We start from the raw sequence: 25,558 nt of genomic DNA, 5'->3' as shown, positions 1-25,558 counted from the left end.
GCTTGTATTCAAAGGGCAAGCAAATATGTATAACAAGCAAGAGCAGGCGTCAAATAGGACCGGCTGGACTCCATCTTCTACGACCCCAGTCATCGGGTCTGGGGAACTTAACCGCATTCGCTTCAAGAGTAAACCCCTCCCTTTCTCGAGGCAATGACCCGTTACTGGCATTTCGGCTAGGTACTTGATATTGAGTAGCCTTTAAATGGTATTCATAATTCTGGCGACAGCAATAACGATTACCGGGTACGTCCGAAGGCTCGGGCTCGCGGAAGATTTTACACGCTTTTTAAACATGGGCAGAAGAGCAATTGGTATGCAGTTACTGTCATTGGCTCTATGCAAGCCGGCCTGAAGGCTATGTTATGGAACTCCCTTCGCCTATTTCATCTCTCTTTATTTTATGTCTTTAGGACTTTTTTTCGTTCAAACGTTTTTCGAAGGTTGCAGCTTAAAACGGCAAAGAACGAGTTCAACTTATGGACAACGTTAGCGCATCGTTTAACGACATTCATATATGTCAAATTATATTTAGGTTTTGTCCTTTTTGTACATGCAGCTGTAACTACGATGTCCTTGAAGTAATGGCGTCCGCCGACCAGTTATTAAAATGCATCCTCACGGCTGGCCGCACAGGTGCCCTTTTAGGAGCAATGCTTCGGTGTGCAGACATTAAAGTCGACTGGTGTAATTTACACTGACTGAAGCTCTTATGAAGACTCAACATACAGTCGCTGATGTCACAGGGATCTAGAAATCGATGTAAGAATGCATTTGTTGAGGTCAATGATAGGGTCTGCAAATCTAGCCAATTCTGCATGTGGCACATATCGCTTCACTCCACTGTTTCAGCACCACCCTATACGAAATTAACTCACTGTAGGAAAAATCGGCTTTGTTAATAATGCGATAAATATTTCAACTTCGTTTTATGTTGCCGGGATGACCCGGCGATTATAACTAGCTAACTAAAAATACTACCCTACGCCGACATCTATATTATGCTACAACGCAGAGTTTGCACTATATAATCTTGCGTAAAGTTTCGCGCACGATTGGTATTCAGCTTTGTAACTTGTGTCGTGGGTGGATTACTGATACCCTACGTGACACTGAAGTCCGTTAAGTTGGCATATGTGAGCAGTTCGCGTTCTTCGCTGTTCGCTAATCCCCTGCGGTGGCTAAGGTATTATATGGATTACGGTGATGTATGCACTGCTGCTTTTGTCGATGGCAACATTGAATAACTAATCCTAAACCACTGGGGCAGATGGGCTGGTGAATATATTATGTGTGGCAAAATTATATTCTTAATGAAGGTAATTTCAACTAAATTGAAAGATATATCTATTTGTTTTACTACAGAGTTGATATTCGTCGTCCCAATGCTAAACCGTAGGGAGCAGCGCGTATCGTCATCAATAAAACTGTCTGAATAGCCAATAGAAGCGAAAACCCATTCCATAGAATAATAATGATCTCACATTTACTGGGTTACTATGCATTAAAAATACAATAATGTTGTGCTGCAGCAACGGGTAGACATAAGGCATTTCGGGCGTCAAAATACGCTGCTTCGCTATTTATGAGAGTCGATCAATTTGATTCTATCGATCGTTCCTGATGACAGGTAAACGGAACAGAAACGGAAGCTTCGACACGCCTCTGTCATTTATTAAATTAATCATCGTGACTTTTTTTCATACAGATACATAATCTGGGCAAACGCTGATTTTGGGCTATGTTATGGTACCAAATTATATGTACAGTGCAAAGTAATCTTGACCATAGCGCGGTGAGACCGTCGAGTCGGTGTGTTTTTCCCATTCTATAAAAGTGCCCTCGTACCGATGATCAGATGGTAGAAAAGATACTTCTCAAACATCGCGTTATCAAGGCGCAGAACGAAGTATATTTATGTGGCAATATTTATTTATATTCGCCTCCGTTTAAATCCAATACTATGTCTATGTCTTTGGCAGAATATGTTGCTGTAACAAAGATTTGAGGGCTACGTGCAGGCGAGTCATGAGCCGTTGTGTTACAATTGAGCTACAGTCTGCTACGAACGGTGTCCGCTCTCAGAACATTTCCGATATGTGGCAAGGTGTTCTGGGTAAACGGTATTTGTATCTAAATCGAAAGTGACTGTGGTGGTCCTTTTTGCTCGTAAAAAATCAATGATCACCTTTGGAAACCATTTAGGTGTGGAGGCAAAGAGGAACATTGCGTGACACGAAAATTCGTCTCCTAAATAGGCCGTTAACGGTTAACGTAAAAAAGCTTGGTTAACAGATTTAGTAAGTGTAATGGAAACAATTCTCGTCAGTCATTTGCTTACCACGATTTGTTTTTCTAAAATTATAGCACTTGTTTGCATGTGTGGACCCCACATCCCAGGGAAAACCGTTTAGCCAACGCTACCATTAATAGAAAGCGTTTCTGCAAGAGAAGAGCGATATACCAGTGTGTTTGCTAAGGGCTTCTCTGTCTCGTGGTCTAAAATGAAAAGCAAGCACAGCCGGTTAACTTTCAAGATGATTAAAAAAATCCTATGTCGTTTGGTCAGATGAGTCAAAGGCAGGCCTGTATGTGCCACATACTATTTTGTGCGAGGAAACAAATCGGACTGCTCGCAGATATCGCTCTTATAGTCGTTTGGTCTTGAAAATTCAATTGCTGCTGCTGCTGCAAGGAAAAAAGATTTTAATATACAATTGATGAGCTCATTTATTTATTTAAGGAGGTGAACGAGTATTGCTAGAAATGTCTTTCTGTGAGAATAACATATCCATGCCTTCCGTGATAGGGTAACAGTCGGCAATGCAGCTGCCCGCAACAGTGCCTCTAATTCCGAGCTAAACAGCTGTTCCGCTGACACTCTCAGTATTCGACGGCCTTGGCTGATTGTCAGGCTGCGGTGTGGATGGGAATGGGAAGCAATTTTCTATGGATACGCTTTCGTTCAATGGAAGAATACCTGTCCACCGAAACGTTCTACCGATATTTGCCATTGCAAATGATGTCTCTCGTATGCAGTTTTTGCTAATCCGGCTTCTTCATTGATTTTGTTTCTTCTACTTGTACGTAGTAACAAGATTCTGTTGAGCTGTTTGAAGCCAAGATTTAAATGGCTTAAGCATTGTACATCTGAGCATTGTAGCTTGTTCGAGTACTATGGAGGAAACGTAACGATATGGACATCGTTCTTTAGCATCAACTTAAGCACACTACGACCTGCACGAGGCTCATGGTTAACAGGTATAGCTGCTTCAGAGATTAGCGAATGGTCGCCATGAATTCTTTGAAGCGCTTTCAAACACTTGGCTTTATCACCGTATTGCAGACCTTGGCTCCCAACAAGTACACCATCAGCGGAACTATGTCGCGTTATGAAGGGTTTTACGTCGTTGAGTAACCAGCTTCGTTCCCTTTGGCCCAGACACCTCTGGTGGTCCACTCTCATAAGAAGCGCGGTGTCGTTTTAATGAGGACTCAATCTGACTAGACTTCTTAGATCTTATTCTTAACGTGTCCTTTTAAAATCCTTAGAAAACTTACCAAAAGGTAGCTTACACTCTATTTATTAAAGAACGGATGACTAAATTAACAACTTGCATAAAATGACGAAAAAACAACCTATTAGTTTAACCAAAAATTAGTAGTAAAGAGGGACGGTAGCTATACTATTTCTTTCATTCGAACACCTTACGCCCACTAACATGCGTAACACAATAATTTCTAGTTAAGCCAAATATGTTTTTACAAATTACCTTGTTTTCCAATGTAAATCTTCGACACTATTTTTGCGTCCAAAACGTATTTGCGTAGTTTTGTAGCTTTTACAACAGTTTGCTTGACAAGATTTCTTATATTCTGATATTTCAATTTGTATTTATTGATGATTTTGGTATATTCTTTTTCCTGCAAATCTTGTTACACAACGCCAAAGTTGCAACAAATTGGGACAAAAAGCTCTACCTTGAACGTTTCTCTCCCGTTGTTCTAAAAAAAAAAAACCCAGCCACTTATTCGAACAAAGTTCCAAAATATTAAAAGACATATGGAAAGATTCTATACGCTATAGGAAAAATATAGTCCTACGTTCCGATTTACATTCTCGGCTTGCTACGTGTGCTACATTGTTTTTGCGTCGGTTATGACATTTATACAATTCTCGTTTATTTCCACGGCGTTTTCAACGATACCACAAAAACTCGTAATATTTTCAAGTTTTTTTCCCTTGTGCTCGAGAACAATTCAATTTTCGAGTGGTATCTTTTTTAACAGGGCAGGACATTACATAGGCAGATACGGAACTCGATTTATTATTTCATAAATACAAGACCTTTGTTTTAAATGCCTCGCAATACAATAAATGCATCCTATGTATTGTTTTCAGTTCCCCAACCTTTCTGTATATGCCCTATTATGCAGTGATCAGGATTACACAGTATGTAGTACTTAGTTTTTCTTTTTTATGATATATTTTTTTTAGCATACTCTGTAAGACTTGACACTTCTCTTAAAATACCACAACTGGTGTCCTTCTGAACTTTGTGTTTGTTTCTTTCCAAAGGTTCTATTACGAATGGTTTCAAGGACTTGGTCCTTCCCGTATGCCCTCATGCCCAATTTTAAAACTCAGTAGTAATCTCATTTTTTTTTTACAAAATTTTCATTTACATTATCCCTTACTACTTACTTACCAACTTGTCAGTTGTAAACCTCATCGCTACTTTGCATGTTGTTTTCAGTTTCAGAAGATTTCTGCTCATCGTAATCTAAACACCCTCTATCTGTATACTACATCTTCTAATAACGTTCTATTTCTAGAATAACGTGATATATCTTGTATTGCGCTATTTACTAAATAAAAATTTGCGTCAAAGTAATATTTACTTTTTTCGTTCTTAAAATTAGCCCTTATAATAAACTTTTAAGAGCTCAATACACTTGACTATTATCGATTATAATAGTCCCTCTGATTTATAGAAATTTTACCAGAACGTTACCATGACCATGGTTTGACTGACCATCAAAATCGTTTAAATAGGGAAATTTATATTTTTTGAGTTGGCTGGGCCACATCAAGCCAGCGGACTGTTTCGAACGGTCAACTAAACCGGCTGCAATAAATAGGATATATGTAATAATAACTAAATGAGAAATAATGGAAAATACGTTTTGTGGCAATGTGACAACCCGTAAGTACGTTCAAATTTTGAAATCAACATGTGCTGGGAGAAATACGAACTATACGATTCCGTCCTAATCGATGAAAGCTTTGGCGATCGGTTGGAAAAAACTGCATGCACGTGCGCCGGACGTTGTTATAAATTAGAAAAGCAGCTGCAACGAAAGCCACACTCGATCCTTTTCAGCGCTCTTGCCACGATACAAATTATCCGATACGTCTATGTTTTGTTCCCGTACGGAATTGAGCTTGCCTTGAGCATTGACTAACGTACACTGCTCGCAGAACCTCTAGAGGCATATTAAACGTAGAACGCAAAAAGACGTACGCTGAAAACGCAATGTAAATAGTTAGAAATTTACCCTTTTTAATTTTCCCTCTGTTTCCGTCCGTCGAATAAACATTACCATCAAACCCTAAATGATATTCTATAATATTGACTAAATGAAAAATTCATATATTTTGATTGGGTATTGGCGCGGTAAACTCCGGGAGATAAGTACTGAAGTACGTGGTTTAAGTTTAGCTGAACAACAACACTCCAGCTGTACAGGACCTTACCGATCAGTCGAGAGTAACGTCCCAGGTACTGTGCATTATCTATATAGCAGCTGTTGTTGTTTTCAGCGGTTCAGTTGAATGAAAATGGTTGGCTACAAAACAAAAAGATTTCGGCTGATACCGATCTCAACCCTCACAGACCCTTGAAGGTATAAGCAACTTTTTTCGATTCGGTGTAAATTTTACGCCCTTAAATTTCCTAAGTTCGATGATGGCATCTTATGTTTGCGTAATATTCGGCACAAACTCGATTTGATATTATTCCTAGCCAAAAAAAAAGAATAGGCCACGAATAGTGCATTCTCGTTAGAGAACTCGACTTCAACAAACATGTAAAGTCATGGGTCAATCAAATAAAGCCAGCGGTCAGAAATTTCACACATTGTCGAATTTGATTGAAGATAGCTCCGCACCTGATCTGGTACCTGTGTGTTTTTTACGTTACTCCCTATGCCTTCTAGTAATACCACATGTGACAACGTTATCGTTAGAAAAGTATGTTTACCTGCTATGGAATACATGGCACTGACTGATATTAGTGTTTGGTAACCCCACCCCTTCGTTACGACCACTGCTGCGATTTGTCTTGTTCCGAGTGCACCTTCATGCCATCTTCGTCACGCGAAGGTTCTAGGCCCACACTTCTAGTGATGTATTCTTGAGTTGTGTTGGTGATTTTCTGTTAAACCTTAACTCACCTTTTGTCGGATTTGGGTCGGGCAAATTTCCAGGTCATGGCAAAGCCAACTCCATTTGCGATGAACATTTCAATCATACCTACTTACTTACTTATAGTTCTCATACAGGAGCCGTTCTTCCGCTTGGACAGCCTATTCATCTGAATTATTTCACTGTATTGCTGTTTTTTCTTTATAAATCCGTTGATAAAGATGTAGGGCTTTTGCGACGTAGATAAAGTCCGGCGTAGAGTATTATTCTGCTTGGATGTTTAATATGCTAGATTAAAGAGAACTTTTAGGAGCTCTCGTCTCGGCGTCCGTAAACATGTTCAGCGTTACTACCTAAAATTTCAAAATGCAATTTAGCTCCAAAAATTGTCTCTAACTTGGCAATTGTTTGGCCTATTTAAAACCCACATACTTGACATGACAATTTAGCTGAGATCGGTTTAGATAGCTAAATTACCCATTTCGATAAGATGTCGAAGGGTTCTCAAGGACACAGTGATTCTACGCCCTGCTATACTCTGACGCGGGTGAGACAAATCGGCCTTTCAGTTGCGTAGTAAAGTGACCTTGTCTACTTGCTGCGTCGTGCGCCATTTTCCATTTGTGCTTTCGAAACGAATACACCTTATTCCTTATCTCCTAAGCTACTCTTTTAGCTGCATACTCTCTCGTATCCCGAACTACTCAGCAGTTTCACTCCGCAATCAGGTTCCCAGTTCAAGTCTGACAAGCTCTTTTTATCACGAGAATCATTGAAACATAATCAGCAACAGTATCTTTATTGCCGAATAGATAACCGCTGTACTACCTTTCGAATCATCTATGCAGCTCCATGAACAGAGGGTTCAGTATCTAAATTGTGCATAATGGCTTGAATGCTGGTACACATGTAAATGAGCAGCTATTATAGCACATCTGTAAGTGTCTTTCTTGCACAGCGGTTTAAAAATACTTCTCTAGCGACCGTATCATAGCAGACTTTATTCAGGTGGGCATACATCATTGATTAAATTCTTTAGATAGCCTTATTAAATTGGTCGGGAATCGTAAATGGCTCCTTATCGTCTCTTAACATTGCCTCGCAACGAATCGTTGCAAAGACAGCTTTCTACGAAGAGTCGTTATGGACGATGATAAATAGTAACCATACGTTGATAACGAGCAGAAAAAGAAATCAATACATTACTGAAAGGGTTTAACATAGGGAAAACTGCTTGAAAGAAATAGGACGGTTCACGAGGCGTTTTATATGGCTCTAATCCATCGAATTAACCCATCTATTTATCAAGACGTCCTTTCCAACAACAATGCCAGACACACGTGGCAAACTTTGTTAAATTTGCCAGTGAAGTACTTTTGTACCTATCAGATTCACCGAACCCCAGGCGAATGAATGATGATGACATTTTCTGGTTAATTCACAATGGAAAGCTTTATAAACCGGCTGAATGAGCTTTTCAATAGCAAACCTACCAACCTGTTGGCGAGATGGAGCAAATGAGATCGATGCGAGCTAGAAGAAATTTATAAAAGGCAATGGCGAATTACCCTGTGTTTGTTAGATCAGAAAGCTATGACTTTTTTTTCCGGTTTAAATATTTGCCACAATGAACTAAACTCTAAGATGACGTGTAATTTTGATATGTTATCGGGAAATATGGGCCAATCAGATAGTACTAATTAACAAACTATGCGTATGCTTTAAGAGAACATAATATTTCAGCGACGTGCCACCTGCCGAGCTTCGTCCCATCTCTGTTACGTAGACGTACTTACGATTCTGAGAGCCAATGGTTTTTCATTGTGTCACATGTCTCCTACTCTAACCCGCTATGTTTATTCGTTCTACTATATAACTATTCAATTACGTCTGTAGAATGACCAACACATAGTACATAAGTCATCAGTCATCTACTAAGTGAGCTGGCTGCGTTGCCCGTGCCAGTCCCGCGCACCTATAGAACCTTGTTTATTTATTTTAAAACTTGTAATACTTCCAAGTAGTCATCCATGTCCAAAGTTTGACTGCTTTTGTTGATTGACTAATTACATCCCGCTGGTATTCGTAAGTTGTTACCGACAACAAAATGCTCCGCTGATAATGCAACGAAAATACCTTGGGGAGGGCAAAAGGCGAGGCTTATACATCCAAGCTTTATTCTTTGTTCAATTTATCCTTATTACATTTTATGTAAATGTAGATAATTGGGCCACGATAATCCCTAGTACTAATAACCAGTAGTTCCACAAAACTATATCTAGTCGTGTGTCCGCTGCTCGTTGCCCCAGCGCACGTTGTTACACTGCAAAGATATTACATTTTTACCAATGGAAGTCTCTATGTTTGGAGTTTTACGTCCGGTATTGCCGTTAGTCGTCCCACCAGACGCCTGGCTCCTAGCACGGAACGAAGTGTGTGCGGATGCCCCGATTCGAACCTAGAATAATTAAAGCCTAAGGCAGGTTAAACATTATGATAACAGCAGTAACTATCTGCATGCGAGATCAAGTCCGATCTTAGTTGCTAATGAGAGTCACTATTACGCATGTTTTACGGTAAAGGCTCCGACATACGGTTTCTGAGTCTAAAAAATAAGCCCTAACACGAATTAACCTGGCATTATATTGCCAAAGTATTAGTCGAATGTTAGAACGGGACGAAAAATAAAAAGAGACCAGTGTAGGTAACACATACTACCTTTCGGTGTGATAATCAACGGTTCTAAAATATAGCCCAAGTCTGATGAGATCAGTTTTACGACGAACTATCTCACATCTGCGGCAAGAATTGATGCAGCAAGCCAAAGTCGTACGCACATGGGATTTTATGGTCCCATTCCAAGTCTATACCGCACATCGATGTCATAGATATTGTGTACCTTGATGTCCCACACGATCTCACGAAGAAACCTAGCATATTAGCTAGCCTCTTAATAAACTCAAGAAAGATATTCAAAAATATATTTACACTGAATATTCTTATGATTCTTTTCTCTGTCTGACAAAGTTCAAGCCTCGTGTAGAGAACAATAGAACGTGCCATTTCTTCGACACAAAGTAGATTAGGATGGAAAATGGACATTGAAAATATGGAAAAGCGAACCGCAAATGATTTACGATTTTAGATTACGTGTCCGAAAATAGCATTCTGTGTTATACGCAAAAAGTTTTAAACCTCACCGGTAAGGTTAAGCCCCTCACTCCACCCGCATATTAGACATTATGCCCCAGTAATCTTTACCCTATGGAAAAACTACAGTTACAATCACCAAGAATGAATAAACGTTTTTCTATATGCGCGTTTTTCGTTATTTGACGGTATTATCGTAAACAAAACCTCATTTTCCCGGTGCTCTCTGGAAAGACTGTATTTCACCAGTACCACATATCACTATCGGTTTTATCAGACCGCATGGGCAGTTCAAGTATTTGTGTAATCCTTAGATGACTAAGTGCTAAATTCCCAAGCCATCAGCGGATTTCAGCAGCTTCATAGCCAAGTAAAGGTATATTAATTATAGTGTTATATTATAATGATGAAATGAGCCTACAATGTTAATTTTCTGAAAAAGCTTCCTTTTGAAATAAGGCAGTTGTAATCCGATGTCGTTCCTCCAGCAAGCTCGGGTCCAGGTGACATTTTACGTTGTTAACTTTTCCTAATTTTTTTTAAAATTATTTTTTAAATTTGAAATTTAATTTACTTTTTATTTTTTGTTTTTTTTTTTAAATTTTAGTTTATTGTTTTCTGTTTATTGAAATTATATTATATACAATTTTTTTTACAAATAAAAGCAAGCCTTAAAATATTAAAGATCTATGTCTACTAGATTGTTATCCCCCTAAACGCGGGTTGTGCCCCGCATATATTTCCAAACCAAGTAGCAGGTCTCCAAAATCAGTAAATTTGTAGTGGTAGTTGATATCAACCTTTGTAGCAACACCTTGAAGAAGCGGCTCTTGAGATTTTCGTAGATCTTTTAAATAATCCCAGAACCATGTGAAGTTACTCATAACACTCTACCCGTATGTGAATTTTCTCGGTTCGTGTGTGCTTTCCTAAACTAAAAATAAAGCCAACAACCACTATGTGAGTGGGTAAACCGCTTTTCTGACTCTTGGTATGTTATTGACAACCACAAGTGTAATCAATAATCCGAGTGCCAAATCAAACCTGTACCTTCTTAAATAAACCGATAAGTTCCTTGTACTTTTTATTGGAACTTGCGATAGCAACAATTACAGTCACCAAACGATTGATTAATGGCTATCGCACTTACTCCGCAGAACGAAATCTCAGATATGAAGGGCACTGGAGTGGTCGAAGAAGCTAAATTTGCTTAGATTTTGCGTCCTTGACCTCATTAACTAGTGTTTTCCTAAAAACAGGAGGTGCCTCTCCAGCACGCGGACTGCCCCAACGTGCAGCAATAACAACCTTATAGTAATAAATGCTTTCCTTTAGCTCCTTTTCGATGTAAGGGAAAACGCACGTATAGTACAAATAGTAGTAGTCATTAGAAGCAGGGAATTGAGGCTCAGCAAACATGAAGTGTAGATCAAGGGCAGGCGGTTCCTTGGGAGAGGTTGCAGGGTCAAAAGCAGGATACTTGTCATGTAAGATAAGTTTCAGTCTCACAGATCCCATATCATGTGTGATCGTTAGTGTCTGACGATCCGTCCCAAGTCTGATTTGCTGTCCGTTCGCAAATGTAACGATCACCTCGGGCAAGTCTGTGTCGTCTTCGCCGTAGACCGGTATCTGCTCCTTGAGGTAGTAATCGTAAAGACCGAGGAAATACACTGTTACTTTATCCACAGTAGTATCAAATAAGTTCCTAAGGCGTGCACTATCATTTAAAAGGTCCATTTCGTATCGTAGCTTGTAAATAAGCAACTCCCGCATAGCCGCATCTTTAATATCATGTTGCATTAAATTAGCTTCTCCGTCAGGTTTTACACCGAGGCCTTCGAACAACTTCAACGCTTTTAGTTTCTGAAAACGGAAGCACCGGAGATCTATTTCAGTTTGTGGTTTTAGACGCTTCTCTTCCCCAATCGCTGGCTTCTCAGAAACGGTACGTGCAAACTCATATCGTTCCATTCATATGAAGCTGTGTATTGGGGGCCAATGCAATTGTTCAGGTAGATAATACGCCTTGCATGAACCCTACGTACATATATCTACCTATACTTATATTATACCGATGATATACATCCTCTGCCTCGGTGTGAAGTTCCGAGCTCCCAGAACTGTGACTGTAGTTGAGAATCTGCCACCTGGCGTCCCCGAAAAAATTCATCTGAGTCTTCTGGGGTGCCACACAATAAAAAAAAAGCAACATTTCCCGGGTTCCATAGTTCCTGGGCTCCATAGAAATCCCTGCAGTGGATCCCTGCAGTGAAAATGCTTTTATTTAAGGATAAGCTCCACGTTGGCAACGCTAGGTAAGAAACGGTAGATCACAATAACAATAAGCGATAAATTTGTCGAGGATTTTCGGCTCGTAAAGGACTGTCGGCAGTTACAGAGCAACAAATCATCTGGTGACTAACCAAACACACGTTTGCGAGCTAAAACAACATTCCCCTTTTTCACCGGACCTATAGTTACTTCTACAATATGTAGCCTGGCGAACCCGTTATAGAATTAATTCATAGTCTTGTGCCCAAAGTAAATCAGCCCGCATAGTAGAAGCAATAGAGATCATTAGAAACAGGATAAACAAAGTTACTCCCATGAGCACTACCCTAGAACTTCGGAAGGAAATTTGAGACTGATCCACCTGGAAGCAACCTCGAAGTGGAACCAACGAAGAACAGCTAGATGTATTTTCTGTTAGTAATAACTTAATGAGGTGAGATTCCTTGGCCTTTTTCGGTTTGCAGGTCTCTTCATGGCTCTATCTCTATATCCATATCTATAGGCCGTTGTAGACAGCCAGCCTTCGCACTGCCCACGAAAAGGGGGCTTACATCCTAAAAACGCGACTGTCCGGTGCGGCATGTGGGCCAGAGTCATCAACAATCTTTTTTTTTTTTTTCGAAAAACACTGTTCACAATCTTAGTAAAACATTAAAATTAAGGAAAAAAAATCGTAGAAATAAAATATACAAAGTCCCTCAAACAGTGAAGAAACTCCCTGTGTCGTCATTTCAGCGTGAAGACCAGGAGCATGCGGAAAGTAATAACTATCATAGAAGTCAACGAAGCCTCCCTTGTTGATGTTTAACAAAACAGGAAACTAGTTTACGCCACGCGCCAACTAGGAGCTATTAAAATTATTTTTGACGTAACAATATTGAAATAATATTAATTAATAATCGTAGCTTAATTAAGTCTCGATCGCAATATTCGGGTAAAGCATAAATGTCAGGGTTCTCCAGGTCTACAGGTCGAGGGGTAAAGTTATCCAGTTATGAAGTCTAGCTTTGAGGACACCATTCACTGAGCTGGTTTGTCTACCAACAGATTACAACAAACTATGTCGATGGTCTCGTCTAGCATTACAGCTTAATTCACTTAACCTTAACAAATCTCTAACTATAATCACTAATGGGATGTAAAACATGCAAACAAAAGTCTTTACCCCTTTGAAGTCCTACGAGAAACGCCGTAGAAGTGTTTCTCGTAGGACTTTAGATGCGCACTTCTGCTTTCACATGTGCCATTTCGTTGACATTTACTGGCATCGATTACTCGTTCGACAACAAATTACCCTAAAGCTTTGTAGCTACCTGAAAGTGAATTCAACTCAATAAATTAAAAACCTCAGAATTTCAGAGACACCTAACATACTGTCACGTACCAGGTCTCTGTTATTTGGGTCGTTGTCACATGCATATGGTCCTAGAAAACAGAAGAGATGTCTTATGACTTTTTTCAGATGATCTATAAAATCCTCATCGCTCATCCGCGCTGCGCCTCCCTCTAGTCCCGATTTCCGGAATCGCTTAAGAGAACTCTTCTCGTTCGTCGCGCATCGCTTCCGTCGTCCGTTAAGTATCATAGCTAACACGCGATGACAGTCGCGTTAGCAAACCGATTTACGATGGCAACTATAACTGATGCCTGTTAGATTTTGGTACTCGCCCGAATTACTACCTCGTGGTGATCTGATCTACCTAAGGTAACACCACTATTGACACTTTATAATATGTCACCGTATTGCGATGCCAATATTGCTAAGGTTGACTTTGTTTTCTATAATACTTATAATATATTGTGCTATTCTGTGGTATAGATTCGACGATAGCGACGTCTACATAGGAATACGTGGACTTGAAGATAGCGTAACCTATAGCTATATGTATATATATATATATATACATATACACACAGTACGTACTAATGCAGTGTTTAAAGTCAGTCTAAATTAGTCAGCATATTAAATCAAACAGATAGTTGATCAATTGCGTAGCCGTCAGTGGCAACGAAGTAAAGCGGCTGTCGTTCTATATTGCAGTTGTTGTAATACAGAAAATGAAGTCGGTCTACTCGCCCGCTCTTAATGAATGATGAATTAATTTGATTGAAAAAAATGATCGATAGTGAGTGGTTGACGTGAATACGAGTGTGCTTAATTCTACAGCCTACGGATACGTTAGTTATTGATGCTTGTATAGGTCGATTCATTTATCGTAAACTCATAGATATCGACAGCATAGACGCCTTGCATATCATAACGGCAAACGATAACCATAGCATAATTAAGCTCCGTCTTGTGTTGGGGGCCAACCGCCTAAGGCGATGTCGAAGGCCAGCTTCAAGTGTTCATTGTATCTAATTGGTAAATGTTGTATTGACTGATGTTTTTATTTGTTGAGACACTATTCAATGTTAGCGACAACATAATCTCTCCTATGACCGATAGTTTTGTTATCTGCAACAGAATATGAAATTTTCAAGCATTTTTGCCGCCGCATTAAATGCTTCCAGTATGTCTTCGGGGCCCGTGACTCAACGAAGCAAAAGCGCAATCAAAGGGAGCAATACAAATTGTTTGTACGAGTTTGTTTCATCGTCGTTTGAGCCAGCTCTCTTGACACTGTCACAAAGTTCGTAAATGCCTTAGACCGATGTTATTGCGAAGCTTAAACGTTACACTGCCCGGTTCGATCTTCGTCTCCTATTAACGTCGGACATGGTTGAAACGATAAAGGGCCAATACCATTTCAGTAGAATATGGTTGACCTCAGAACAACGCGGGTTTTTTGCTCCACGATTGACCTGTATAGCAAAATTCGGCCTTAATCTTTCTAAGCGACCCCATTGTCCATTGCAAAACGGTTCATCTCGACCTAATGTGAGGGGCCGTACTATGCAGTCGAGAATTTTATGCCGGCAATAATAGTTTGGTTTGATTGTGAAAGACTTTTCCGGTCTTGAAACTGATAAAACGTCCGTGATGAAAAAACTCTTCGAAGATCTAGGGTGAAGACCGAAAAGGAGTTATGATTCGTTTCACTCATATTGTTCATCTGACGGTGTTAGACCCCGTACCATACCCGAAACTTCAGAAGAAGCATTTGAGAACAAAGCCGATGAAGTTTATAGCGACAAAGGTGCTTTAATAGGTGGTATATACCTAGGCATAACATTAATTCCATACATGATACATCCTATTTTGGAAAATGGTACATTATCTTCTGAAGAAGCTATAAATAGCCACCTGCTGTGTATACGTCGCTGACGACAATGCTTGCTTCGCTGTCGATGACATGCTCTGTAAATTTGGACATAGCCTCTTTACGATCGCGGTAGCCAACTAGATACAGCGTACCTGTCTCCAGCCTAAATAAAATAAAATGTCTAGCAAAAAGATATCAGCTTCTTGTCACTCGTACCTGCGTCCATTTTATCCCATATCTGTCCCTTAAAACACATTTGATTAACGCAGGTTGAGAAAGTTTGCTTTTCGTTGTACTCTAATAGATAGTGCTTTTAATTATACCTTGTTGAAAGAGTTTCGCTTATAGAGAAAGATATATATTCTTCACAATGTATGTGTTCTATATATATATACGGTATACGCGTAAAATTGGAATCCTCTACCCTCTAATGACGCAATTGACGGACGGTTGTAGAATGGCCGCTAGTAGGTTTTCGATCCCTAGCTGGTGCCAAACGAATGCCTTGTTGACCATGGCGCTGAATCTTCTTGGACACCATTGCTCTCTAATGTGCAGTCGGTCGCACGAGATGTGATGATCAGTTTAAGCTGGTTATTATAGTAAACACGCGCTGAAGATGAAAATCGTCAAGAACGGAGAGAACACAATCGCACTATGTTTGTTACTTTACTTATGATGACAAATCCGTCTCTTATCGTACGTCCGGTGGTTAGGCCGTGAAGCATCACTTTAAACAGAAGGCTCCCAGCATGAAGTTAAATGTTTACGCCTAGATTTGAACATACATACACACACTATCTACCCGTAAGTTTAGCTGGCAAACGTATAGTCCGCTGCACTATCATGGGAATTCGGCTATGGACGACTATAACATCGAATCTGACACACCTCGTTTCTCAGGTTGTTTACCGTGGTATAGGAGGAGTAAAGATGCGTTCAATCGGTAGGGTCAAAAACTGAATGTAGAAAAACTTTTGCAACTGCGTTTGCTCAGGGAAAAATTTACGAATAAACGAATGTTACTATTCCACGAGTGGAATACACGAAACATTGATTGGATGGTGACGGAAACAAATGGCAGTTTCCATGGAGAACGCGCATAAAAACACGGCCGATCTTTCGGAAGGTCTCATTGTATGAACGAGTATAGTTAACGAATTGAGAACGACTATACTGAAGAGTCTTGTTTTTTTGTTTTCGTTTAATTCCGACTATTTGCAATACTGTATTCTACTTCCAATAACCTACCGATTTTTTCCCTCAGTGAAAAGTAGGCGGCTACCTACTCTGCACGTCGTTGGTTGAGAAGGAACGTAAGGTGTACCTTATGTAAGTGTTTATCGAAGTTCTTCGATATTTCTTGTAGTAATCTCAGCTATTCGTTCTGCCGTTTGTAGACACTCGTGCGCAGTTTGGTTGCTTTCGTAAGCTCAAGAAAACACATAATTCTAGATAAAGCAAAATTATCTATCTTCCGCTGCAACTAAAATCATAGCACTAAAACCTTGTATGTAAACCTTGTACCCGTACACTTATCGGTTCGTCGGACTCAAATCGGCTTCGCAAAATTATCAGGTTAGCTGATTTTTGATAAATTGCATTACTTATTGTGCTAAGAGGCCGTGCGATAGGACAGGTTGAATAAACGCCGTTTTCGCTAGAGGATAAAGTTACCTTCTTGCCATAGAGCATAATGCTAAATTAGGCCAACTGACCACTTCGGTAATTTGTTCGATAACCGTGAAGAATTTTAGAAAATGATCTCTTCAGGACTTATGGATGCAACATGAAACACATTCTAATATAAATTATTTCAGCAAAATAACCTGCAGCTGTTGAAACAGAGCATTAGAATTGCATAGATAGCACTACAACAGACGAACAGAATCCCCGATCCCCCAAGTAAGAAGTTCCCTAGATCAAGTAAATATTATTATGTAATTAGATAACTAAATTAATGTAGTAGGATTTTAAGGGAACTGCAACCGGGCGTCTGTAAAAATATAGCTTTGGAATTGTTTGTTAGGGACCGTGTGCAGCGAGAAACATGTATCCGGACAGGCCGATTAATAACTGCGGCGTGCTAACAGAACTGTATGAACATACGAAATCTTCACAACGGGATAAATGTCGCTAATAAAGTGGCTGAATCAGAAAATAAGGACTTCTATATTGACATAGATTCAATGAGGAAGCAGGGTCGGAAAGCGAAGATTTGCAATGGAGCCGTAATTCGCTTGGCTAGGTATAGGGCCAATAAAATCTCTTTCTTACGCAGTAGTATCTGTCCGATCATGGAGTTCTTTTGGACTCTATATTTGAAATCCTCTATATATGTTTATGGGAAGGTTGTACGGTGAATGTGAACTACAGTTTGGTGGGACCTTTATGAAAGTCTATATAAGAAGGTATTGGTTCCAATCAAGAGCTCTTAATGAGCTCAACTGAAATATGATTTGTATTCCTATAACTGTGCCTCAGTTTCCAATCCACAAATGTCGTTTCAAGGGTGAAAACTTTTTTATTGAGTGTTTTATGTGGGAAAGATCTCCTAAAATCGATAGCTGAGTTAAAATTGAGGTAAAACTAGATGAGATGAATATTTTGGCGTGAAAAAGGCTAATAGCAGAATGTGGTAGTCGTTTCGCCTAGGTGGTGATCGGGAAAACTGCGGTGAAAACCTGAGTTCGAACTACATTGCAGAGGAAGCTAATAGGTTATAGCCTAATTGCTGATCGCTATTCGGCGTCGCCTTCACTACAGATATAATCAGCCTTTGACCTCTACGAAGATAAAAATGTATTTAACAGTGAAGCAGACGGGAGGCGAACCGATCGATTTGCTAGAAATCTTGAGAAGCATCCTTGTCCAAACTGAAGCACCCCCTCAATTGAGCCTATTTCTTTCGACCAGCTAATGAGTCATCGTGAGAAATGCAGTGCATCGACTGGACCCGATTGTACAAATACTTTTATCTCAAGCGGAAAGGTTTGTTTTTTTCACGTAGTGTATTTTTGATTTGGTTAATTTTAAGCTGATGCCAGCGGTCGATACTTGCTTTCCCATAAAATGGGGTTCACCAAAGCATAGAAACCCGCATTTTTTGGTGCAGTAAGCAAGAAATGTATCATCTCTAACTACCAAGCCAATGAGAGAAGTTGAATGGGAAATTTTAATGCATGCGCCATATAACACGAACTATAAGATTATTGTCTGCTTTGGGCCCTGCAAAACACCTTTAATGGTTTTAAGTTAGTGTCAATGGAAAGATGCAGGACTCATTTATTACAATTTTTCGCCCAGAAACCACAGAAGTGGATTATAGTCTTACCAGAAAAACGGCAGGAGGTCACCAATCAAAATAGTACATGTCGAAAATTATTTTAACATATAAAAGCGTGCTTTAATGTTGGCTTAAAAACAGCCAAGACTTTTTGACTTATATATTATTATTTTTATCTGTAGACTTCCCAGACATTCTAATGTTTTTTTAGGAGAGCTATAGGTAACGATGAATACAGATTATAGTTCGACAATAAGAAAATCTAGCCACGCTGCGATGATTCAGTAACAAATATCTGTAACATCATATACATGTGGTGTGTGATCACTACTACATGTTCAATGCCAACATGGCATTATGGCCCGTTGGGGCGTATTGGGGCCCGAGCCCAGTCAGATGCATAATGAGGGTATACTTTCGCTCTGGCGATCGAAACGATGAAAAATAAATTTTTTTTAATTCATTATTTGCTTTTGCCAGTCGCAGCTCTTGACCGGTCCGTTAGGTGATGGTTCGTCAATGTATAGTCTTAGGTGTATAACTTGTTCTAGCCTATAATTAATATTGATTTACTCGGAACTCCTCATCTTCAAATTCTCCTTCTGGTGCTTCATCCCGTGTTTAATTCAATACTTCATACAGTGCTATAGCCTTATCATTAATGGGCACGGCCTTTAAACCAGCAACCAGTCGGAACTACATCACTACTCCAGCAATGTTTTTTTTTCTGGATGTCGATCTGCAATTCGAAAATTATTATCAGTCTCTTTAAACAGGGAATATTTATCATGCGAAAGATGTATTTGTGGTCAGGATCTATAAAAATATCGCTTACATCCGCATTTCCATTGTAATCCTCGAATTTGACGGTGATCACATACGGCTTAGTAAATCGACCATGATTATAAAGACGCCATCAGTCGCCACGGCTATCTAGTTTAAAATTTTATTAACGGACGCAATGGGACATAGAAGTCACCCTTCTTGTCGTGCATTTGCGTGACGATTGCATTGATTTTACATTTTTTTTAATAGTTCCACGAACCTTGGGGCTACATATGATTTTTCATGTACAAATTTCGAACGGCTTCCTCCTGAAAATTAAACTATGAGACTAGTTTTTTTCATCTGTATTATACCCGGTGCTCCTCTAACGTAGAATTTGTTCTCTGTGCAAATACGTATATTTCATATGGAAACGTACGCCTATGGAAAGGCCGCTAGACGATGGAAGCGTCATTGTCTGGTTTCAGGCGTCCCTCGTTGCACGATGAGTACTTATGGATTAAAAAAGCAGCACGCGGATTTCAGTACATGCATCTGGTTATAGCCATGCATTTGCCGTGCTACCCTGAATCTGTCCCATTTCTTATAGCCTTATTCCGAGTTAACTTGGCCGTTAGTTTCATAACTCCCATATGACGGGTCCTGCCGAAGACTGCTTAGTAACGCATTTCATTATGGCCCTTAGTTAGCATATTATTAGGTACACCGATATATGATCAAGCTTGTTTGAATAGGTAATCTAGGTGCTTTACAAGGAAAAAGGTCATAATATTGCCTATAACCGATGTCCGGTTAAAGGAAGAAAGAAATTCAAAGGGCATTCAAGGAAAAACCCCGAAAAATTGAATTGCAATCGTTACGGTTTGAATTTCACCGCGGCGACCTAATTATGTAATTTATCGAATTTATAAACCTTTCAAAAAACGTATCGCAATTCGTAACTATTTAGTAGTAAGGAGGCAACCCCGCTTTTCACCATTCGATTAGATATGCTCTGAAAGATGCGTATGAAGCCGTACAAATTTATCGCGTATAACTGTGTAACCTACAAGCCTGTTACAGATAAGTTTCCGTACATAGTGTTATAAGAGCTAAGCGATATGAGTTGATCAGAAGTCCAGGACTACCACCCACTAGCTGAAGATAGTGGTGGCATTAACCTACCCACAAGAGTTGCTGTGGTAGCAACGTACATAGTTTTAATTGAGAATTTCTAGGCTTTTCTCACACCGACTCGCCCGCAGCTAGAGCCCGTTCTTGGAAATTTCTTGCATGTCTGATGGCACATGTATTTACTATGTGCAGTTCCGACTTGCTCAATTCAATCATGAGCTGCTCCTTTCAAGATTCGTTGCCCCGAACGCTTTGCATAATATACGTTGTTAAAGGCTACGTTCAAGTTGCGTGGCCCCTTAGGTATGTTCTGTTTTACGTATCCCCCGAAATGTCTAACTGTCACGGAGTTCGTCAACAAACACGACGGCGATAAGATGCTTTTCGCACCTGGGCTTAATTTTGAATTTTCCTTCATCGTACAACATATAGTAACCATATAAGGCCTCACATGTCTGATATTCATGGCTGATAACGTTGCTTTGTTAAATAGTCAAAGAAACAAACCGACATATGATTCACAACGATTTCGAGCAAGGTGTGCCAATAATCAGTAGCCAATAAGAGATTTACTGTAATCTCGACGATAAATGTTTTCCTATCAGCTGTCCTTTGAATATTCCATATTGCACGCAGGCAGGCGAAAATTGTTAGAACACAATGTTAGATAAGAACACTCGTGCGCAGTGTATTTTATACCATGAGAATTTTCTGCCACCCAGTGCGCATTTAATAAACCAAAACGTATCGTACAAGGAGCAGCGTTACTCGAAATGAACAACCCAATCCAGTTCTGCCTGACCCGCATATCGAACCTCATTAGGTTTCTTTAATATCAAATATTGCAATCGTATGCTCAATACCAAACCTCTAGGTCCTCTGGGTGATCGAAGCGTGGAAGGAACGTTTTTTTGATTTGTACTTAAAACAAGATCTTTTGTGCTCGATATTAGTAACTACCTAGAATGCTGGTTGCAAAACGCGTACAACGGAACAAAGAAATCTGTCAAATATGTACGCGTCATGAGACGTTCATAAATGTTTCTCTTCGTCACGGGGCACCTTTTCTTGATAGCACTCCCATTTAATGAGTACAGTCACTTCCCATATTTTAGCTTTGTCAGTGAATATGAGAAGGTATCCATCTTCCCCAGTTTTACCCTTTGTAAATTTCAAGTTAATATCGCGCTGTTCATCGTTATGTTTAACGTGCAACCTAACTTCAGAAACTAATCCCGCTTCATATTCGACTTTTACAGGCGTATCAGCTTTTTCCCAGATTACGAGATCGAATTGAGCTTCGTTGATGTGAAGTCCTGAAGCTGGTGCGGGGAGCGCGCTGTCTTGTTCGATTTCGCAAATCTGTCTTTCAATATCCGCAAGTATTTTCTCTGCACGGACTTGTAAGGCTCTATCGACAACCTCCAGCGCGCCACCGGCAATATGATAGTCACAATCGGCCAGCGCAAGGTTTTGGTCGCCGTCGGACTGTACGACAGCCTCGCCCGCGGGCCTCACGTCCTGGTAAGCCTGAAAAAGAACCGAGAGGGCAAAGTCTTTCCTAAGCGGAACACCGGCGCGTTTAACTTCCTGAATAGTAACTCGTATACGATTCATCGTTCTGTTGAAGAGCACTTTCGCGGAAGCAACATTGAATCGGCCACTTCGGATTGCCCGAATAATGCGATCACGCGAGGCGTCGTCTGATAAGTCGACATCGCCGACAGAGATTTGGCAAAGGAAGGCCTCTATTGTCTCCTGTAAATTTAAAACTCCACTTGTTAGTACTTTATTTTAATACCAATCTACAAAAAATTTAGACAGTCAAACGCAACCTTCCTTTTTGGTCATACGTGCCTTCCTTGACAACAACAATACGCAGGCGGGTTTCGGGTATTTAAATACCCGATAAATAAATATAGTATATCGCACCATAAAACATGCGCTTATTTAAATAAGCGCATATTTTATGGCGCGATATACTAGGCAACTGGGCTAGATGCATCGACTTATTTCAGGCTTCGTTAACCTAACAATCTTAGTCCACTGAACTTAGAACGGTACATAACATTGCGGGACTTTTTAATAGCTTTCCTAAGTCTTGGAGGTCCTCCAAGTCGATTCTTGCAGCCTTGATGAAAGATCCTCTACAATAATTGTAATACCAGCCTGCCACACCACACACTGATCGCACCAAAACCACTTAAGTCTGATAGTGAGCTACCGGTTTTTAGACTATTTTTTTTGTTTTTCTCAGGAAGTAGGAGGTAAACCTTGATTAAGTTCAACGAAAACGCAGTCCAGGAGCACGTACCTTCTCAGGTTTGCTCCAGTAGACAGAGAAGAGTTTCATAATATGTTTAGCCATGGTAGCGAAGTAGCGCAAGAATTGCGCGTCTTCCTGATCAAAATCCTGAGCCGGTATTCTTGATTGCACCTTTTCAACCAGGCCAGCATGGGTCTGCGATCTGCCGGCCTTCCCACCTCCACATGCAGCCTCTTGCTCCTCTATTTGACCCTGCTCTTTTGGAGAAGGCCGTCCTGACAGCGCCCGAGCTTTTGCAAACTGCCCTCGTGATTGTTTCTGCGGTTCGGCGTCATCTACAGACGGCTCGCCCTCTGCTTTTCTCTCCCCCCCCCTAACCAGCCGGGTTCGGGTCCGCTCGATTCCCGAGCATCGGTCTTTGGATGATGAGCGCCTTTCTGGCTCAAGAGTACCTACCATATCGCCGCGTGTTTCTGTGCCGCTACTGCTGAGATAACCACGGCAATTTTTACTAGATTTTGCTCTTACACTCAACCACAGCCAAAGGAGGGACAGAAACTACATCGAACAACGCTTTCCCAAACTGTGAGGTTTAACCCGACGATAAGTCTCGTATCAAACTATATAAAACCTACGGAAAAGTGTTTTATATCGAAATATACGAGCTCGTAACTCATGCCAAAAATAGGCAATAGAAACTGCGCAAGTATTATTGGTTGTCAATGCTATTGGTCTTACAAATACACATATCTTAAATTATTTTCTAGAAACAAGAACAGATATAAATAGTAATAGTTTTCGATTACTAGATTCAAATAATAATATAATTTTACCTTATAAAATTGAAATATGATTATTAGCTTGATCAGCTGATGTAGTTGGTGGTTATATAATTCCTTCCTTAGCTTTAAAAGTTCATGTAATACCTGGACGGTTAAATTATACAATCATATAAAACAAACGGTAGAGAGATTAACCAATGACCATATTGAAGCGGCTCCCATAGTGAAGGGGAGCTCTAGCTATAGCCCTATAACACCCAGTGGCATCCCTATAGGTAAATGTAGCCGGAATAATCCATTCATCCTATGGACTTTTCATAAATACTTATATTAGCCATTCCGTTAGTCAAACAGGGACTGGCAACGAAGCAACACTTTGACGACAACTCTTATTTCGGTTAAAAAAAAAAATCAAGAATTTCGACGCGTATTGGCAAGGAAGGCAAACACGTGCACACCACCTAAAAAGCAGCAAAAGTTGACTAGAAATTAAGAAGTGAACTAACAGTAATTGGTCATTGGTAAAAGACGATTGTACAACATTGCAAATCTGGGCATCAATCGAACCCCCATTCCATTTAAGATGTAACCCTGTTAATTGATCGTGTCTCCAGTATATGGTGCCTCTTACACGGGAATGTATTGGATTGTTAAATTGCGAGATCGGTCAAGAATAATGAAAATGAGAAAAATCGTCAAAAACCCAAGTGGCAAGTTTACGCCTATGCAATATCTATGATGTTTAGCGTATGCATTGGTAGAGTTTTACGTATTCATTGACCTAATTCTGTAGCTGTACGCCACTTACAGAGCAGTACCTTAAGCATGTAACGAACTGGAAGAAAAAGTGCATAGTTTTAGAAGAAGGTTGATTCAATGTGAATATTCTAGTATGGTTAAAATTATTTAAACCGCTGGTTATAGGCGCGTCGCAGGGTTCTTGAGAACTGTTTTTATAACGGCCTATCGGGATTGCCAATTGGTACTACAGCACAGACGTTGGTTGTCACTCTTGTGTTTCTCTAACTGCCCAAGCTGCCTCATCTGTTGGAGGATCGTTAATAACAATGCCACAGTCTGCTATTGGTAGTACTCATTGGAGAACTCATCGAATAATAACATAGGTGAGAATGCAGCACATTGGCGGAAGCTTCAATCGTATGATATTTAGAGGTAGGCACCAAACCTAGATAAATTTCGACCTAGATTTAACTAGGACTTCTGTGTATTTAGATTTGTTCGACTCTTAGTAACCTGTTTAGTTTGTCTGTGAGCGGAATTTGTTCTTCTGTCGACGCGTAGTACGCTCTGAGGAAATAAAATAGCGTTATTACTGCTGGATTTCTCGAGTTCTTAATTGAATCAAGGTGGCGTAATACCAGGTTTCCAGATGTTGAATGAGTAACGGCATTGCACTATAAACGCCTATCTGTGTTGTATCATTACATCAATATATACAAGTATACAAGAATATGAGAGAAGTTTCACTAAGACTTAAAATAAATTCAGTAAAAATTTTAGAATTCTTATAAAAACGTAATGGATACGTCTTCAAGAATCACTGGACACCTATAAACAGCTGATCCGATTTTGACGCTTTGTGTGATGTCTTCTATAAGCATTTTGCACTACTAGAGTAACCCATATTACTACTAATCTGCGCTACCAAAGCAAAGTACCACATATATGGAGAGCACGAAACGGCGTATATAAATGTATGTTCTAAAAAGGCCTTGTATAGGTCAAAGAGTTGTTAATTATAAGACATTGCAGAATTTATTACTCAAAAAAGGTTGAATCTCAAATCTCGAAAAATCACTTTGCAAGGCTTGCTATTGTGTTTCGGAACAGATTCTTTGGATTAGGGGAGCTTACCGTTCAATAAATTCGTATAGGATCAGCGTTAACACCGATTTCCGTTGGTACAACGGTGTTGATAGTGTGGATGTATAGAAAAAACATCAATAAATCTACAGAAATATCATGAAGACGCTCGTAGGCACTGTATACTCAGGACAAAGCGACATAACCTCGGGAAAGACCATTCATAGGAGAGCTCAGATGACAACTCCACAAACTGGCTACAGATTGCAGTTTTCTTTGGGTCACTATTTGGAATCTTTCGAATGTCGGGTCAATAGAAAACCCTTGAAAAAGTTTCATCAGACTCGGACAGACATCAGACAGTCGGAAAATATAGAATTTCGAACAATTTGGACGCTTCAACTACTTCGTCCTTACACTATA

At 39.9% G+C, this 25,558-nt stretch overlaps 2 protein-coding genes across 2 annotated transcripts; both read right to left on the bottom strand.

Moving 5' to 3' along the window:
* Positions 1-10,264: 10,264 nt before the first annotated feature.
* Positions 10,265-13,650, bottom strand: LOC111244670 (uncharacterized). Its single transcript, XM_022791984.2, has 2 exons — positions 13,257-13,650; positions 10,265-11,443 (listed from the first exon to the last, which is right to left on the bottom strand). The coding sequence occupies exons 1-2, from the start codon at positions 13,455-13,457 to the stop codon at positions 10,778-10,780; spliced, it is 867 nt and encodes a 288-aa protein (XP_022647719.1). The 5' UTR covers positions 13,458-13,650; the 3' UTR covers positions 10,265-10,777.
* A 7,645-nt stretch (positions 13,651-21,295) lies between these two features.
* On the bottom strand, positions 21,296-23,092 carry LOC111244591 (uncharacterized). The gene is made up of 2 exons (XM_022791842.2): positions 22,578-23,092; positions 21,296-22,021 (listed from the first exon to the last, which is right to left on the bottom strand). Exons 1-2 carry the CDS (start codon positions 22,986-22,988, stop codon positions 21,296-21,298), a joined length of 1,137 nt encoding a protein of 378 aa, XP_022647577.1. The 5' UTR covers positions 22,989-23,092.
* Positions 23,093-25,558: the final 2,466 nt, after the last annotated feature.

The sequence above is a fragment of the Varroa destructor genome, unplaced genomic scaffold (genome assembly GCF_002443255.2).
Source record: "Varroa destructor unplaced genomic scaffold, Vdes_3.0 BEIS01000002.1, whole genome shotgun sequence".
Taxonomy (NCBI): Eukaryota; Metazoa; Arthropoda; class Arachnida; order Mesostigmata; family Varroidae; genus Varroa; species Varroa destructor.
This window is presented reverse-complemented; position numbering and strand designations above follow the sequence as displayed.